We start from the raw sequence: 18872 nt of genomic DNA, 5'->3' as shown, positions 1-18872 counted from the left end.
GAAAAGCTCAGCAACCCTAGAGCCAGAGACATGGATCAAAGGGGAGGGCATGATGCCTGGATGTCTGAGGCCTCAAGTTCTAGCCTAACACTTCTAGAAATGGCCCACATGGGCCTCACAACACTTCTGGAAACAAGCGGGGCCATTAGGACAGCTCACACACCCATGTAGGCCTGTGTCTTGTGCAATGGCAGGTGCCTTCGAGGCTGTGGAGAACGAAGCCTACAGAGTCCAGGCTTGAGGAACGGACACTATGAAGACAACGGTTCTGCTGTGAGCCCAGGTGGCTCCCCCTTGAGCCTGGCCCCTGACAGATCTGAGTGGCCAGGCCCCAAAGAGAGGTGATGCTGCCAGAGGCGGCAAGTGGGGGCTGCAGATCCAAGGCGGAAATATTAATGTGTGGGGACTGAGGTTTGCTGCTCTGGACCCTCTGTGGACATGAGGTCAAGTTTGGGGCTCTGGGCTGGGTGCCTTATGCTTTTGCCCGACTTACCTGCACAGCAAGGTGTTGAAATTCCCTTTTTCAGGGTCAAAAGCCTGGTTTTCTATACGTGCCAGTCCAAAGCCAATGGCCAGCACAGCAAGGGTGAGAATGAAGAGGCGAGTCACCCCAAACACAGCAGCCCAGGCACTGAACCTGTTCATGGGGGGTAAAACAAGAACCATTGATAGGACCTGTGCTCCATTGTCCCCAAGAAGCCTCTTGCTCTAGATGGCAGCCCAGAAAGTGATGAAGGTGGAGGGGACCTCTAGAGCAAGAGGCCCAGGAAGAAAGCAACCTGGGTGCTGTCTGCGGGGAGCGGCAGATCCCACCTGTGGGGCAGGAGCCCTCCCACAGGCCAGATGCCCGCACCTCCAGCCCCTACAGCCCAGCACCACTTACAGCTTCTCATTATTCTCATCTGCAAAGTAGAAGAGCCGGGCCATGTGGAAGAGGAACTCGGTGGAGTACTGCAGCAGAAGCAGGATCAGGCCCAGGCGGCTGAGGCTGTGGAGAACAGAGAAGCCTCAATCTCCCCAGAATGCAGTGCTGGCCCGCTCTCCATTCTCCCCTACCTCCACCTTTGCAGGAGATCATCTGGACTCAGCTCCACTGTCCCACCTTTAGGAATCTTTTCTTCAGGGCTGGGGAAGCGGCTCGAAGAGTTGCTATGCATGCAGGAGCCTTGGTTTGACCCCTGACACTCTACGGTTCTCCCAAGTACCTCCAGGGAATGAGACTCAAACACCAGTAGTGGCTCCCTCCCAAACAAACAAACAAAAAACAGCAGCAAAAAGAATTTTCTGGTGCTCAAGGCTTGGCTTTTCTCCTGTCCTGACTAGACAAGCCTGAGGACATACCTCTCAGTACCTCTCACACCCAGCACTACTCACCTGCCCTTTGAGCATTCACAGAGTAGAGACTCATTCTTTTTTTTGGGGGGTGTGTGTGTGGTTGGGGGGGTCACACTTAGGGTTACTCCTGGCTCTATGCTCAGAAATCGCTCCTGGCAGCCTCGGGGGACCATGTGGGATGCTGGGATTTGAGCCACCGTCCTTCTGCATCTAAGGCCTTACCGCTGTGCTGTCACTCCAGCCCCAGCTTTCAGCTCTGTGCAGAGAAGTCCAAGGGCTTCCCCGCTGCCAATGATGGCATCTGTCTGCACAGCTGAGCAGTGGCCTCAGGAGGCTGCTTCAACTGGGAGTCCACTGGGAATTGTCATTTGCACTCAGTCAGCTCCCCTGGGCACTCCCAAGGGGCACCGCTGCTCAAACACAAACCAAGAGAAGACTGCAAGGTGAGAGCAGGGGCCCTGACAGACTCAGGCAGGGCTCAGAGGGTCCCTACGACCATGGCAGTGCTAAGGAGGAATACAGTGACCAAGGGACATAATACAATGACCCATAAGATGGAAGCTGTTCACAGTTTACTGGGATGGCCGTTGCCACCCAAGAGGACCAGAGAAGGAATGAAACTATCCAGAGTCTTTGCCTGGCCTGGTTGAGTGTACAACCTCATTCTGTCATGGCCTGTCACAATCTCTTCTGCTCTGGCTACCTTGGGTTCCTAGCCCCAATGGCCTCAGGGTCTCTGTACCTGCTGCTCCACAGAGGCTCTTGTTCTTCCTCCTTTCAGCCTGGTCACTCCTTATGCTTCCTTCCCATCACTAAAGGCACCATGATGGCTCCACCGCTCACCCTGCTTTGCTTTCCTCAACTCCCTACCACGGTGTTATTATGCCAGAATATAACAGTAGGGAATGGGCCCATCTTTCCTGTAGCTCCTGAAGGCCCTGGGGAGGTTGCCCTGCACGAGGTGTGACTAAACACCTCCAGAAAATACCGTCCACCCTTTGAGAGTGCACAAAAAGGTCTGTTCCCAATGTTGACTCTGCATTGCCCACGCTCACCCCTGGAACCTGAACAAGGACAAGGGAGGGAGGCTGAACTCCTGGCGTGAGCAGTGGCAGTTAGTTGCCTTCAAATGGAGCAGGCCTTGCTGGGGAGCCAGAGGTGGGAGGTCTCTGCTCTCTAGTCTCACAGCCAAGCAAGAATCCCCAAGCTCCAGGGCCGGAGAGATAGCATGGAAGTAAGGCATTTGCCTTTCATGCAGAAGGTCACCGGTTCGAATCCAGGCATCCCATATGGTCCCCCGAGCCTGCCAGGAGTGATTTCTGAGCATGGAGCCAGGAATAATCCCGGAGTACTGCCAGGTGTGACTCAAGAACCAAAACCTTTGACTTCACCATCCCCAAATAGTCAACTTCCCCCACAATGTGTAGCAAGTCCTAGAGAAGGGAATCCGGGGTTCATAAGCTCCAGCAGCATCTACCTGCCTATCACCAGCACACAGCCTTAGAATTCCTGCCCTCCCTGGGATTGGCTCTGAGGCTGGGAGTGAGCCAGTGAAGGGTACGGAACCTCCCGTCTGCCACTCCTGTCTACTTAGGCTCCACCTAGTTCTGAGTACAAAAAGGCTATGGGTGGCAGGAATCAGATCACAGGTTTGGTGCTGAAGGCTGGGGGGTGGCATGGAGGTACCCAAGGTCACACTCACTTTAAGAGGTACGCTCCAGCAATGTGGACCAGGTACAGGCAGATGTACTGCAGCTGGCGGGGGATCTCTTCCTGCAAAACAGAGCAATGGGAAGTGAGTCCCTCATCACAGAAGAGGAAGGAAGGAAAGAAGGAGATGCTGAGGGACATGAGAGGAAATGCTTCTCCCTGTCTGGGGCATGGCTGACACAATGTGGAAGTTCCTATGTACCCCAAGCTGTCCCAGAAGCCTCAGTGGGGGTCTTGGGCAAGAGAGCAAAATAGGGCAGAGCAAGAAGAGATGGAAACTGGGGAATTGGCCTTTGGAAGCCGATCCAGAGGGAAGAGCCTCTTCATATGATATACAGGAGAGGAGAGTTCTTTGGAGGCTGAATGTCTGGTATGGGAGGACTATGCTGGTGGTTGGCTGCAGGCAAGGCTTAGGGGGCTTCTCCTTCCCCCAACCTATGCTTTCTCCTCTGTATGTCTGTCACAAGGGAAGGCTGAGGGTCAGCAGGCCAGGAGCAGAGCCCCAGAGATGGAGCAAGCACTCACCTTCCGCACCTTCTGAAAGTAGAGCTCGGGGAGCGCGTGCAGCCAGTAGGCCAGCTGGCACAGGTAGAAAAACTTCACCTGGAAGCTAGAGACAAAGGGGCCAGTCACACAGGGTTGGGGGATAAAAGGTTCCCGCAGTGATATGCCTCGTGTGTGTGTGTGAGGGGGAATCCTGCCCCAAGGACTAGATCATTTTCATGGCTACAGAAGCTCCATGGAGAGAAGAGAAGAGGAGAAAGAGTGTGCTAGAGGAAGCTCCTCAGGCTGAAAACAGTACCTAGGGCAACAAGGTAAGCATGGGGTGGGAGGATGGCTGAATCTGGTAGCACCAAAGGCGAGGTCCTGGGCCTCAGGAGAAAAAGAGAAGGGGCCTCCAGGTGACAATCCTCATTGCCTCACCAAGTGGGATGAGGTGCGGTGGGGAAACAGTGCTGCAGGCCCAGAAAGGGAAGCTGGGCTGTGAGTAAATGGGGCCAAATGGCATAAGGTCTATTATTCATGCAGAGTTGCTCACAGGGCAAAAGGATGCCACCTATGAAATGCTGGCATAGCCTCAATTCCATAAATGGCAGCCTGGGGAATGAGACTCAAGAGGTCTTATATGTGCAAGATTCTAGGTTTGATCCCTGCACTCAGGAACTAATCCTGGTAGTGCTCAGGGGACCATATGGGATGCCGGCGATTGAAGCCAGGTCAGCCTTGTTTAAGGCAAGAGCCCTACCTGCTGTGTTATCCCTCTGGCTCCCAGATCCCTGGTGCCTTACGGTGCCTCCAGGGCTGTATGTATTCTGAGCATTTAGACCCCTTGACAATAAAACAGGTGGATGTTCTGAACCCAAATCTCAAACATTTGTGCCTGCAACCTGGACTCCCTTCCTGGCCTCCATAAGCGCAAGCACGAAACGTGTGTGTAAGCCCCATAGGCCTGGGTAATCTGTGACAGCTGCCCGACACATTTCATTTTGGGAGTATCCCGTGAGCACAGGATGATGCAGCACCCATGTGGATGCTCTGGTGTCTGCTCCCATATCTCAAGAGGCCCAGGGTGGTGGGATCCTCATGCCAGCAGCCAAGGGACCTACCTGCTTGTTCCTTCTAGGCACCGAGTGTGAAAATACTCACGGGAGGTACACGTGTGGGTAGTCTTCCCAGAGGCTCCTTGGATTGGTCAAATATCCTTCCTGCAGGGGGTGAGGAGAGAGAGCACTGAGACATGTGGACCGAGTCCCTTGGTGTAGGGGAAGGACTGTCATGGCCACCACCAGGCTCCAGCTCCAGCAGCCAGAAGGAGACACAGACGGTGTAGAAGCAGGACCTCTGAGCCATTGTCTTTACTATAAGGGAGCTAGGAGCGGGGCAGAAGCCTGCATGTGGGCCTGGCATTCAGTGGCCTCAGCTGCTGCTCCAGTGAGCATTCCAAAAGACACAAATGCCACCCTCTAACCCTCTAACTCTCTACCCCACTCCCGGGTTCCCATGAGCAGCCAGTGGACACGTGTATGCAACTGCTTCTTGAATTCTGACTGGCAAGAGGCACTCAGGAAATGCTTGTAGAATGAATAAGCAAATGGACTCCTGGATCATCCTTCACTGGAAAAAACAAAAAGCCCTGGCTGGTTTTTCACATGGATGTGAATAAAGAGAAAAGCACAACCCCCCACCTCAGGCCCCAGTCTCTGGGCCTACCACCAACCCTTACTGCTGCTGCATTTATCACAGGGCCAAGGCCCTGTCCCACAGCTGAGGCCTTACTTTGCCCTTTGTGAACCTGGCACAGGGAGTGCTGAGGGCCCTTTCTAGTGTTGGGGAGACTATCTCCTCCCATCACACAGAATCCAGAAATGCTGCAGGAACCCCAAATAGTTACTGAAACACAAAACTAAACTCTTATGATAGATGGGGTACATGTCTGGGACCACTGGAGCCAGAAGAGAACTGCTATCAGATCGGGGACTGTGGGACCAGGCTAGGCACCCATGGGTACCTTGGGAGGTGAAACCTGAGAGCTGGGAATGAAACCAGGACCTCTGAAGTTCACAGAACAAATCACCCAAATGAATGCATGGGTCCAGTGTGAAAAATCTTTATCCCTGGCCAATATAGGATATAATTTTGCTTGCATGTGGGTCTGGGCTTAGAGGCAGAACTGATTGGGTGGCCCAGGAACCACTAAGCTGAGAAAATAGCATTAATAGAGCCATGGCTAGTTACCAATACTACTTTTAGGAAAAAGCACGGGATATTCTTGTTAACACAACAGATATGCCTGGGTGTGTGACTCCAGATCAGAGGAGGGCCACAGCTCATTTGGAAATGAATAAAACTTGCAAAACCACACACTCCAGAGACATGATCTGTGTCTATCGATCTACCAGTTGATTTTTCTGGAGGGGGGTTTTGGGCCACACCCAGTGACATTCAAGGGTAACTCCTGGCTATGCACTCAGAAATTGCTCCAGGCTTGGGGGACCATATGGGATGTCGGGATCAAACTGTGGTCTTTCCTAGGTCAGCCACGTGCAAAGCAAATGCCCTACCACTGTGCCACCACTCCAGCCCCCTACCAATTGATTTCAACTCAAGCTGGAGAGGGTTGAGATAGATGGTTCTGTGTGGACCCCTCAGATCTCTCAGATAGAAGGGTGTGTCTAAAGGGAAGTCAGGACCAAACTATTCAAGATGCCTCAATTAATAGGGAGTTGACAAATTCTTTTTGAAATGGAGCAAGTGTTTTTGAAAGGCTACCATTGGGAAATGAGACTCATTAACAACAAGTCCCCTGTGCCAAGGAAAGAGCTAAAAGAGCAGAAGCAGGTGCTTTGCCTGTGACAGTCTGATTTGATCCCCAAGCACTGTCAGGAACAACCCTCCAGCACTGAGCCAGAAGCAACCCATGAGCACTGATGGGCATGCCCTCTCAAGAAAAAAAAATCCTTAAGTACAGACCTAGCTAGATATATGACATTCTTAATAAACTCCTTAATATTTAAGTCCTTAAAAAGACCTGGTGGCAAACCATTCGCAGAAGACCTGCTTCTGAGTCAAGGTTTTGTATGTAGCAGAGCAGCTCCCTGGCTGTGATCTATTGAAAGTCAGCCCTCAACACAAGGGCTTGTAAAATAATAATAAAAAAAAAAAATGAAAAAAAGAAAAAGTCGCATGGCTAGTGATGTCCCTGGGACCTGTTCTTAAGGAGGTGCAAGATTCTCACAGAAAGAAACTTGGTGAAGATTAATGGTGACAATCCAAGGAATTAAAATTTTGCCCAAAGGGGAAGACTCTACTGCAAACAAAGGTTGGCCCACACTACATTACCCTGTACAAAACAAAAATGTTGGTTGTATGATGATGCCTAAAGCACTCTCTTGAGCGTGAAATAAAACTCTTATTTGTCCCTCAGAGAAGACTGAGGTGGTCAGATTAGCATTTCTAACTTTAAACAGGGAAATGAGAAACACACATGGGGTGATGGTGGTGGGGTAAGGACACTGTGCCCCAGTCTGACCGTCCTCTCCTGTGTTCAGCCACCTGTGTTCAGCCAGGGAGACAGGCGTTGCTTGCTGGTTGTGGTATTAAGAAGGAAGCCAGTGAGCTTGGGGGGAAGGAGGACATACTTGGGGTTCATGCTCAGTATTTCCCAAAGTGGATGGTATCATCTCCTTGGAGGCTGAGGATTGAGCCCAGGAGGCAGAGGAACCTTGGGTGCAACAGTGACACTTGTTCACTTAAAGGAGGTGGAAATGGGGGCTAGAGTGATAGCATAACAGTTAGGGGTGCTTGCCTTGCACGAGGCCGAATGGATTCCATCTCTGGGATCCCATATGGTCCTCTAAGTCAGCCAGGAGTGATTTTTCAGTGCAGAGCCAGGAGTATTGCCTGAGCACTGGCAAGTGTGACCCCAGAACAAAAAACCAAACATATAAAAAATGAAGGTGAATTTCGGGGGTAGGGATGTACATTGCAGACCCTTGCTTTCTGAAAAGGGGTAACAAGTTAGGGCAAGTTAGTTTGGGAACCTCTTTTCTACTACTGACTGTAGAAATATGTGCAAGTGTGGGCCATTTTTCCCTCCCCACCACCTCCTCATCCTTTAAGTCAGTCCACAGCTTAGGGACCCTAACATCAACCTGGGGGAGGCCTGAGCTGTCCGGGCTATGGGTACAGACATGATACAGACTTTGGGTCTGTCCCCAAACCCTCCTGACTACATCTCTAGGTCCAGCTCAGGCATTCATAGCTCCGGGCATAAAGGTGAGATGCTCTGGGGCATCTAGAGCTAGAGTGAGAGGAGGGTACCCCAGTCTCCTGCACAATGCCAAGCCCAGCACCCGAAAGAGCTCTCTGTCTTCTGTGTCATTGCAGAGAAATCCAAGAGTGAAGACGCCCCTCCCCTAGCCCAGCGGAAGCAGCTTCATATTTACAGAAGAACATGAGACCTCTGGGACTGAAGTGGGAGAAAAATTTCTACGCAAAAAAATAAAAAAAGGTGTGTGTGTGAGTGCTGACCAAGAGAAACTGTGCTGGGGAACAGAGATATGCCGCTAACCGGTGGTTTTACACACATCCCTCCTCAGCCTGGTGCTTATTCCATAAAGAAGTTAGAACTCTGCAGCCCCCCATGTGCCCCTGGCCCACGATGCTGCCTGCAAACATCCAGCCCACAGGGAATGTGTGGGAAGTGGGTGTCGGGGAAAAATGACTCAGCTTTGGTTCCCACAACTGCCTTTTCCAGACTTTGGGCAAACAGCTGCAGAGGAGGCTTAGTATGGGGGCGGGGGGGGGGGGAGCCCTCAGAGCTGGGGTCAGATATCCCAAGTACCTGAGATCCAGGAGGGAGAAGCTGGAGCTAATGGCTGCCACTCACCGATACGTTCCCCTCTCCCTCACTACAGACACTGGTGGAGGGGCCAGAAGCCTCCAAAGCCCTGTGTCCTTTCCAGGCACCACAGAACTCCTGCACCCCAATCTGGAGCTATACCTGGCATGCCCCACCTTCCCGTTCACAAATCTCCCATTAGGGTGAGGACAGCAGCCAACTCAGTAAAGGGAGGGGGAGAGAACAAAGGGAGGTTGAGGGAAGACAGGGAAAGAACTTTCTTAACAAAATATCACAGGGAAGCTGGAGAGACAGTAAGTGGGGAGGATGCTTGCCTTGAACATATATGGCTGACAGATTCAATCCCCGACATCCCATACGGTCCCTTGAGCGCTGCTGGTCTAGCCCAAAAAATCAAAAGTAAAGAATTTTCCAAACTCTGGGTCTGATTTCCTCACAGGACAATTTTCCCCCCTTTTATTTGCTAGGTTTTGGGCCACACCCTGCAATGCTCAGGGGTTACTCCTGGCTCTGTACTCCAGGGGGCCATGCAGAATGCTGGCGATCAAACCTAAATCGGCTACATGGAAGGCTCAGGCCCTATCCACTGTACTATTGCTCTGGTCCTCACAGGACAATTCTTGAGCAAGAGACCAGGTAACAGAGCTGAGAATGCTCCAGGTATATGGAGGGAAATGGGGGTTACAAGGAAAGGAGAACAACATGGGGGGGGGCAGTTAATTAAACACTTCCTAGCACTATAAGTCAGATCTTCTTACAGTCAGCACCCCCAGCAACCTCTGGAGGACTATCTACATTCCTTGGTAGGGAGGAATTTTGCTCTATCAAAGGCTGCTGGAAACAAAAGTTTCATTGTATGCCACAGGGCTGGAGAAATGTCCTCCATGCTTCTTTTTCACTCTCAGGAAGGGCACCAAGAACTCTGGGTGGTAGACAGGAAGTGCTGGCCTTGCTTATAGAAGGTCAAGGGGGAACAAAGAGGAAGTATACCCAAATTAGAATCTAACCTCCAAATCAAAGCCCTGTAATTTCAGAGGTGTTTGGGGTACATGGTGACAGGGGAGCCTGGGTGCCCGTAATCCTTGACTCAGGAGGAATATAATGACCTCCTTGGTAAATGTTTGTAGAAGTACAAACACCATGCCCTGCGGCCAGTCAGCATCTTCACTGTAGCAGCATCTGGTTATGGTGATACAGTCTCACTTTTATTTCGAGACATGATGACTTTCTTGGATCCATAATATGGCCCACAAAACCCTCGAACCGCCTTCTGTCCATAAGGGTGTGGGACAGAAGCATAGCTTCACGTCTAAGAAACTGTAAACTCTCCAGTTGCTCCTGCTATTGTTCTTCCCCTTAAGTCCTTGGCGGGCAAGGTTCCCAGCAGCTTAAAAAGTGCCATGCCCCATTCCATCCCAGGGATCACTCACCGTCACCACCACATAGAAGCACCATATCACCGAGCTGAGATGAAAGACAACTAGCTGGCCAGATTCATTGAACTTGCTGTGTTTGACTTTGGAGAGATGAAGTCGTTTGCTGATTTTCTAAAAGAAAAAAAAAATAATAAAAGGATCCTACCCATGAATCTATGGTGTACTGGCAATGAATAGTTTTCAAAGTCCTGTTTTTTCCCTGCAAAAGGGCTGAGGTTGGAAGAAGTAGGGATGTTTATAGGGTGATGGTGGGGCAGGGGTGGGTGGGAGTAAAGGGAAGAGGAACAGATACCTACAGTTAGGGGTAAGTACACTGGAGGAATGGAAGAGGCATGCATTGGCCCAAGGTACAGAAACTGAAAATGGGTGGCAGTCTGATTATTCTCAGGTCATGCTCTTCCTCATAAAGAACTATTGCCAATCTCTTCCCAAAAAAGACTATCAACAGCCCCAGTGACTAAAGCACAGCTGGGAAAGACCAGACTCAGGGAAGCCAATGAGAGGGTGAATAGGTTGAGAATCCCCTCTTCCCCCACCCAACCAAGGCAGTTACCCAGTCAGGCACTTACATCTAGAATATACTCCTGAACCACTGCATGTAAGATGATGGTGATGAAAAAGTAGAACAAGATGGTGACTAGGTCCTTGGGCCCATAGTGGTAGTGCACAGTCTCACTATCTGTGAATGCAAAGAGCCATGTCAGCACTTTCAGAGCCAGGAACATGCTGGGACCCAAAGCTCTACAACCCAAGGGAGATCGCACAATCAAAGGCTTCCTGTTAGCAGGATCTCTTGACTTGGAATCTTGACTTGGATTAGAGTTTCAACTATTGGTCCTGGGGAAGGGAAGGCACTCTAAAGAAACAGAAATCCTCTTGTCCTGAGGACACAACTCCAGATTCCAGGCAGAGCATAGTGGAGCAGAGATGGCCTCTATCTACCCTCACTGTGTAACTGTCCTCTCGTGGACCGACTTCTGGACCACTGTCCCACATTCAGGAGGTCCCTCAAGTGGGTTCTGTATGCCTTCAAAAGCCAGAGTTCTTATCACAACTCTCACTGGCACCCTTAGTGATACGTGGCACCTCTGTGCGGGCTGCTTTGTGCCTGTGTCCCCATCTGTAAACTGAACACAGTTGCAGCCCTTGTCCTGTGGGATTAGCACGACTGTGGTGAAATTTAGTGAAGCCAAAATATCTAGACTAGTATCTGGGCATCAAGAGTACCATGTTTGTTGCTGCTGTTGCCTTTGAAGCTGAGTTGGGTCACTGTGAAGATCAGAGGAGGTGGCCCAGATGAACTAGTTACCAGTGCTTGTCACCATGGTCAGCTGGCCAGCATGCAAAAATTGGCAGAGGGAATATTAATGAAGATAGGCATGAATCTGAATCTGTACAGAACAGTGGGTCCTATATAGCCCTGAGCAGGTCCAGATGTGGCTGCAGTGGGCCCCTCCCAGCACACCCAGACTGCCAAGACGCTGAGTCACACAGCCTGACTCATCTCTCAGGCCTCTCTGTGCTTGTCCCAAGGAGGAGGTGGGGATAAGGGAGCTGAGCGGGCAGTATGGGGTTGAACTGTTTCTAGGTGGCTATGGGATCATGTGGGGCAGCTGTCTAGGGAACTCAGGAGTCAGTCCCTGCTTTCTATCACCTTGGACAGGGAGAACAGACAGGAGTATGATGGGGGTTAAGGGTGGGAAAGAAAAAGGGTGGGATATAGAGAGCTAGCACATGCATGTAAAAATGAACAGACTGAGGTTGGAGTGACAGTACAGCAGGTACAGGCAAAAGTACAGCACTCTTGCCTTGCACACAGCTGACCCAGGTTCAATCCCTGGCATCCTACATAGGTCCCCTAACACTGTCCAGAGTGACTCAGAGCATAAAGACAAGAGGAAACCCTGAGTAAACTGGATAGAGTCCCAAAAATCAAAACAAAACAACAAATAATAAACAACCAAAAGACTTCAAGTGGCAGGTGGTGAAGGGCAGTACTGGGAATAAAGCAAGAGAGAGGGCAGAAGAGTGACATCAGGGAGAGAAACCAAGGATGGCAGGGTGACAAACCACCAAGGGCTGAAAAAGGTCTTGGAGAAGTTGAAGGAAGATGAAGACAGTTTGTGGGACTCATCCAAAGGCTGTTTTGCTACAGAGCCTATGGAGGTGGGCCTGCATTTTCCTGCCTTCTTCAAAGGGGGATATCAAAGGAGATTAAGGAGATGGCTGCATAGTTTCAAACTATCAGATAACTGAAGACACACAAACTCAGTATTATTGGGGAAACCAGAATTACCTTGACCATTAAAACTTTGAATTATCTATTTGGTGGTGCTCAGGTGTTACTCCTGACTCTGCACTCAGGAATTACTCCTGGTGGTATACTGGGGGACCATGAGGCATGCTGGGGATTGAATCTGGGTTGGCCAGACCACATGCAAGGCAAGTGCCTTCCCTGCTGTACTATCTCTCAGCCTGGGATTATCCATTTTAAAATCTATTCTGGGTCACTTGCCCAAATACTTTCTTCCAGTGAGATCTGCCCATGACCCTTGGACCAAAAACAAACACTAAATTTAAACAGTTATCCCTTCGTGTGCTGTGGACAGTGGCATGTGTGTTTGATGCCAACCACAAACCCATTTGTGGGCTGTACAGGGGCACTGGGGAACGGCAAGAGCACAGGCCTGTACTGAGAGATAGCACAGCAGGCATGAGCTGAGTTCTCACAGTTTTAGAGACCAGTGTGGCCAGTGAGCAACTCAAAAACAAAACGGTCAACAGGCTAATGATTGAGTAAAGGAAGTGCTGGAAAGTCACTTCTGCAAAGACATCAAGAATGGACATATGGGGCTGGAGCGTTGGCGCAAGCCGTACAGCGTCTGCCTTGCACGCGCTAGCCTAGGACGGATCGCAGTTCGAACCCCCAGCGTCCCATATGGTCCCCCAAGCCAGGAGCGATTTCTGAGCACATAGCCAGGAGTAACCCCTGAACATCACCGGGTGTGGGACCCCCCCCAAAAAAAAAAACAAAAAGAGTGGACATGACAACACCACCAGAATTAGAGAAACACACTCCTAAAGTCAAATGCATTCTACCCTGGGGAAAACAGGTGTTCATGATCATATGGATGAGCTGCAACCTTTGCACCAGTTTTGAGGAATGTAGAATGATGAGAGAACCTCAAAAGTAGGTTGCAAATCACCATAAGACCTACCATGGCTACTTCTGGTACACACTCAAGAATGATCACTAGCAGAATCTTGAAGCAGTGTTTTCCCCAGAGCCCAGGCAGAAAATATCTACCTATCTAGATAATCACCATACATGAGATAAATACATGGCAGAGCAGTATTCAACTTTAAAAGGAAAGGAGAGTCTGTCATAAGCCACCACACAGAAGAACCTGGAGGCTGCCAGTCTAAATGGACAAAACTAGTCACAAAAGGGGGCTGCAGTGGTGGCGATAGAGGTAATGCGTCTGCCTTGCAAGCGCTAGCCTAGGACTGATGGTGGTTAAATTACCCGATGTCCCATATGGTCCCCCCCAAGCCAGGAGCATCAAATGGGTGTGCCCCCCCCCCCCCCGCAAAAAAAAAAAAAAAAAACTAGTCACAAAAAACGAATGCCACATGATTGCTCCCCAGGATATGTCAAGAGGTACTAAATTTCTAGAGAGAGAATGTAGAATGGTAGGGTCTGTGGTAGGGTAGAATGAAGGCATGGGCAAATTCTGCTTTGCTGGTTCCAAAGAGTCCATTTAGCAACATAAGAAGAATTACGGAGACTGGTTGTACAAGAATGTGAAGGGACTCAAGAACAGTGCGCTTAAAAAGGTAATTTTTTCCTTTGTTTTTTCTATTTTTTAACCCTGGCAGTGCTCAGGGGTTACTCCTGGCTCTACACTCAGAAATCGCTCCTGGCAGGCTCGGGGGACCACATGGGATGCCGGGATTCAAACCACCGTCCTTCTGCAGGCAAGGCAAACGCCTTACCTCCAATGCTATCTCTCCGGCCCCAAGAGGTAATTTTTTTAATTGAATAGGTTTTTGTTTTTCTTTGAAAGTTATTTAGAAAAGTGTCAGTGAGGAGGAGAAAGAGAGAATGGTATATGTTCAAAAGAGAATTGGGCTTCTCCAGAGTGGAAAGCAAGCAAAGAAACAGATACAGGCAAGCAAGATGCCTATTTGAGCAAGATGAAAGGCTTCTGGGCAGAGCTTTTATATCATTTTTTTGAGGTGGTTTTATTTTCCTGGAGCTTTGCATATGTAAAAGGTATTGTCACAGGAAAGCCCTGCATTGTTGATGATCTGCTCATAATCTCATGCCTTGCACCACTGACTCCTCATAATAACAGAATCTTCTGTAGCTTCTCCTTTTCTGAGTGGTCAACCAATCTCTGGGTAGGGCTTCAGTGTCTCCTCTTCAAAGTTCAGGATTTGTCTCTCAAAGCGATACAAAGGTCTTCATGGCTAGGGTATTCTTCTTAAATTTTATTATTGCCCAAAAGTATGTTTCCACCATGACCACTCCATCTACCTACAACTGTCATTGTTGTGGGTGGCTTGGTAAAGAGGGAAATGAGGAAGGCAGACTTGAGAAAAGGACCCTTCCACATTTCTGCTCAACCCACTTCAGCACCAGTTCTCAGGGGAAATGGCCAGCTTGGAGTAGGACCAGAAAGTCTACTAGAACATGAAAGCTCACATCCACCAGTCCCATGGCAGCCATCAAGTTACACCTGGAGTCCACTTGTTCTGCACAGCAGGAGTTACAAGAATTACAGCTAAAACTTGTCCACTCAGGGACTAGTGGTCTTTTTTTTTTTTGGTTTTTGGGCCACACCCAGCGGTGCTCAGGGGTTACTCCTGGCTGTCTGCTCAGAAATAGCTCCTGGCAGGCACGGGGGACCATATGGGACACCAGGATTCGAATCAACCACCTTTGGTCCTGGATCGGCTGCTTGCAAGGCAAACTCCGCTGTGCTATCTCTCCGGGCCCGGGACTAGTGGTCTTAGTAGTGAGAAATTGATCTATGCAGGAAAGGAAAGTAAAGTCAGTCTAAAACCTAGCACAGGCATTCTGAATCTGTCACCTTTCCCTTGCCCAAAAGAGATGAAACAGTGAGGAAAGATAGTTTTGATTAAACAAAACTTGCTTAGAAATTCATGAGGGGCCAGAGAGATAGCACAGAGATAGGGCGTTTGCCTTGCAAGCGGCTGACCCAGGACAGACCTGGGTTCTATTCCTGGCATCCCATATGGTCCACTGAGCCTGCCGGAAGCGTTTTCTCAGTGCAGAGCCGGGAGTAACTCTTGAGCAATTCAGGTGTGGCCCAAAAACTAAGGGAAAAAAATTTTAAAAAATGAGGAGATAGAAAGGCCAGGTATGTTCAAAGGAGAACAAAGCTTCTTAGGAAATGGAAAAAACAAGCAAAGAGACAAGAAAGCAAGATACATGCTCAAGAAAAAAATATAGGCTTGAAGTGGAAGTCAAATAAGCTAAATTTTATACTAAGTACATTTTGACACACTAGTGTGCACACACACAAACACACATGCACACACACAGTTCTGTTCTGAAGCAGAGGGGCCTGACAAGGAGCATAGGTCGTAGAAAAGTTCTTACAGAGACTGGCAAGATGGGCCCATGACAGGCCCTGAGCCATAGGGGAGTATTTGCATGTTCTATGGAAAGCTGAAGATACTTTCCCAGGAAGGTCGAAAGTAAAAAGCAGAGGCCGGAGAGATAGTAGAGTAGGTAAGACACTTAACCTTGCAGCCCATAGTGCAGGTGGGACAGGTGGGAGCAGAGACTGCAGGAGCAAGGTTCGAGGGAGGGAGCTGAGGCAAAGCTGAGATGCAGAGAAGGGGGTGCAACAGACAGCTGATGTGCCAGGGCTGTGTCAGAATGTCCCTGAGAGGTCATGGAAGAACCTCACTGACCTTCGCAATGGAGAACCATCCGAATGGAACTTAGATGACTCTTTCGAGTACTGGAGGAGAGATAGGGCACTTGTCTCAAAAACAGTCAATCCCTAGCACTCCCTATGACCCTCCAAGTCTACCAGGATTACACCTGGCAGTGCAGAGTCAGGAGTAAGTCCTGAATACTGCTGAGTGTGGCCCAAAACATTTCCTTTCTCCTCACCCCCCCCCCAAAGATCATTCTTCCTGTCATATGAAGGACTGGAGGGATAGTGGGATAGGTACCTCCGGCAGTGAGACTGTACCTGCAAAAGGTTTCGGCTAAGGAGGACTTTGAGGGTGTTGGGAAGATGATGGGTGCTGAAGGGAGGAGGGCCTGCACCAGTATACATTCAGGAAGACTAGTGGTGGAATCCAAAAACCCCTCAGAGGGACCAGCTAAGGGAAACCAATGACAGTCAAACTCCTTCTGAAACCTCTTATATCACCAGCTCTGTTCTGTGACTACTTCACAGTACTTGTCTGGAGTGACCCTGCGTGATCCTAGGTAGCAGCTCTTGAGATGACAAGGAGACAGAAGAAAAAGGAGAGATCACAAAATTAAGTCACACAGATCACTTCCCTGGTGTCCCAGAGCAGCTACCAAATATCACTTCCGGGTCAACACAGTCATTCCCGATCTCCTCTGACCTTTGCTCTTTCCTGTAACAAAGTACCCCACCCCTTTGGCCTCTCTTTCCTCCCATCCTAACAAGCAACCCACATAGGATGTGCAAAAACATTTCTCAGCTTCAGAAGATTATCTCTTTTAGTTTCTCCTTCTCTGCTGACTTTTTACTTTTTTGTGGGTTTTGTTGGGGGGGACCATATATGGCCATGCTCAGGGGTTACTTCTGGCTCTGCACTCAGGAATCACTCCTGGCAGAGCACCAGGACCATGTAGAATGTTGGAGATCGAACCCCAATCACACTCATTAAAGTTTAAGTGTCTCGCCTGAAGTACTATCTCTCTGGCCTTTGCCTTTTTACTTTTGATCTTCCTGGGAAAGTATCACCAGCTTCCAATAGAGTTTATGGGGGATGGGAGAAGTAAGGGGAACTCTGTGTTCTCATAGGAGGTTTAAGCAGCTGGTATCGCTTGATTTTTCTTTTCAAATCCTAGTATGGTCACTAATTCTAATAAAAATTTCATAAGAGGTCTGGAGAGATAGTGCAGTGGTAGGACATTTGCCTTGCACACTGGCTGACCCAGGAAGGACCTGAATTCAATTCCTGATGTCCCATTTAGTCCCCCAAAGTCAGGAGCGATTTCTGAGTGCAGAGCAAGGAGTAATCTTGAGCGTCGCCAGGTATGGCCCTAAAACAAAGACAAAAACAAACCAAAAAAAGAAAAAAAAACGTCACTAGGGCCACAGAGTACAGCAGGTAGGGCACTTGTCACTGACCTAGGATTGATCCCTAGCACCCCATGGTCCCCCAAAGCCAGGGTCTATTTGTGAGTGCATAGCCATGAGTAACCCCTGAGCATCACCAGGTGTGGCCCCAAAACAAAAAACAAAGCAAAAAGCAAAAAAACTTCACTAGGGCCACAGAGCACAGCAGGTAGGGCACTTGTCACTGACCTGGGATAGATCCCTAGCACCCCTTGGTCCCCCTGAGTCTGCCAGGAATAAGCCCTGAGCACTGCCAGGTGTTGCCACAAAACCAAAACACACAAAGCCAAAACCAACAACCTTCTCAAAAAGCTTTCTCAGGCCTGTGGCTCAGTTCTATTAGATCTCACCAGTTTTCTTGTACGTGACTCTTGTCTGGTCTTGACATCAAAATGACGACTGAGAAAAAGTGGAGACTGCATTGGAGCAAGCCACACAGTCATGAGGTCTTTTACACAGAGAACCCACTTTCCACCTCACCTCTCTTGGTGTCTAGGAAATATTCCTTTCATTGTTAACCTTACTCCAAGAAAAACAACTAAAATTGGGGTCCTCAGTGCCTTACAAGTGGCCTCGGTGTTGGGGGACAGTCTGAAAAGCTGTAGAGCATGTGCCCTGCGGCGCAAAGGGAGGAGCAGAGAGAAGAGTTTGAGTCCTGCACCCATGGTGGGGAGATGCAGCCCTAAGCAGCCTGATTCTAGATATTTCCAAAGCAAAATGAGAGCTCATTACATGAAATAAAATGATTTTAAAATATGGGTGACTAATTCAAACACTTAAAAAAAAAAGACAATTGAGTGTCCAATACCAATCTGGACAAAGAAAACACATCTGCCGGCCAACACCGACCACGGGCCACCAATTTGCAAGCACCAGCCTAAAATGACCCCTGGCCCCTTTCCAAGCCCGAGATTCTGAGTCATCTTCTCACCTCCCCAAAGCTGGGGCAGGGTTGGGGTGGAGTAGCCAGCTGCCCTTGGTTCAAATTCTTAGGGACTCTGAAAAACAACTTCGACTCTGGCCTCCCAACCCCTCTCCAGCCAGAGACTTGCTCTGCTCATCTGACTCCAGAGCTTAAGAATCAAAAGGCGCCTGTGCCATGCGCTGACCATCCGTGGCAGTTGCCCCTTTTCAGGAGTGATGCTCACACTGGTGTCTTTTGTTTCCTTTGACTGACAGGCAGATCATCTGTAAGCAGTTCCTTCCATCTGCCTCCCCTTGTTCCCCCACCTGGTCCAGGTACTGCCAAGCTGTCCATTGTCAACCCCCCATCCACTGTCCAGAACCCCTTCGCATCTGGCACCACCTAGCAATGAGGTTTTTGCCCTGTCAAAAATTATGATCATAACCCTTCAGTAACAATACTGTAAGCTACAGAGAGAGAGAGAGAGAGAGAGAGAGAGAGAGAGAGAGAGAGAGAGAGAGAGAGAGAGAGAGAGAGAGAAGAGAGGGAGAGAGAGAGAGAGAGAGAATTTCTACCATAGAGATGGAGGGAGTGATGGAGAGGGGGAGATCAAGAAGAAATGGGGTACTGATGGTAGGAAATGTGCACTGGTGAAGGGTATTGGACATGGTATGACTGAAACTCAATCATGAACAACTTTTTAACTGTGTATCTCACAAGGATTCAGTTAAAAAAATATAAAAACCATTATCATGGGGCTAAAA

General features: G+C 49.3%; 1 protein-coding gene across 1 annotated transcript in view; it reads right to left on the bottom strand.

Annotated features, from left to right (window-relative positions):
• TRAM2 (translocation associated membrane protein 2) overlaps window positions 1-18872 on the bottom strand; it is an 82541-nt gene that overhangs the window by 1594 nt on the left and 62075 nt on the right. The window contains exons 3-9 of the mRNA XM_049765517.1: window positions 10413-10522; window positions 9838-9954; window positions 4693-4751; window positions 3571-3655; window positions 3038-3108; window positions 884-988; window positions 494-637 (exon numbers count right to left, since the gene is read on the bottom strand). Coding sequence (XP_049621474.1) covers window positions 494-637; window positions 884-988; window positions 3038-3108; window positions 3571-3655; window positions 4693-4751; window positions 9838-9954; window positions 10413-10522 — 691 coding nt within the window. The remainder of the gene's footprint in view (window positions 1-493; window positions 638-883; window positions 989-3037; window positions 3109-3570; window positions 3656-4692; window positions 4752-9837; window positions 9955-10412; window positions 10523-18872) is intronic.

Source organism: Suncus etruscus, chromosome 18, assembly GCF_024139225.1.
Source record: "Suncus etruscus isolate mSunEtr1 chromosome 18, mSunEtr1.pri.cur, whole genome shotgun sequence".
Taxonomy (NCBI): domain Eukaryota; kingdom Metazoa; phylum Chordata; class Mammalia; order Eulipotyphla; family Soricidae; genus Suncus; species Suncus etruscus.
The sequence above is the reverse complement of the archived record's forward strand: the minus strand, read 5'-3'. Positions and strand labels throughout refer to the sequence as shown.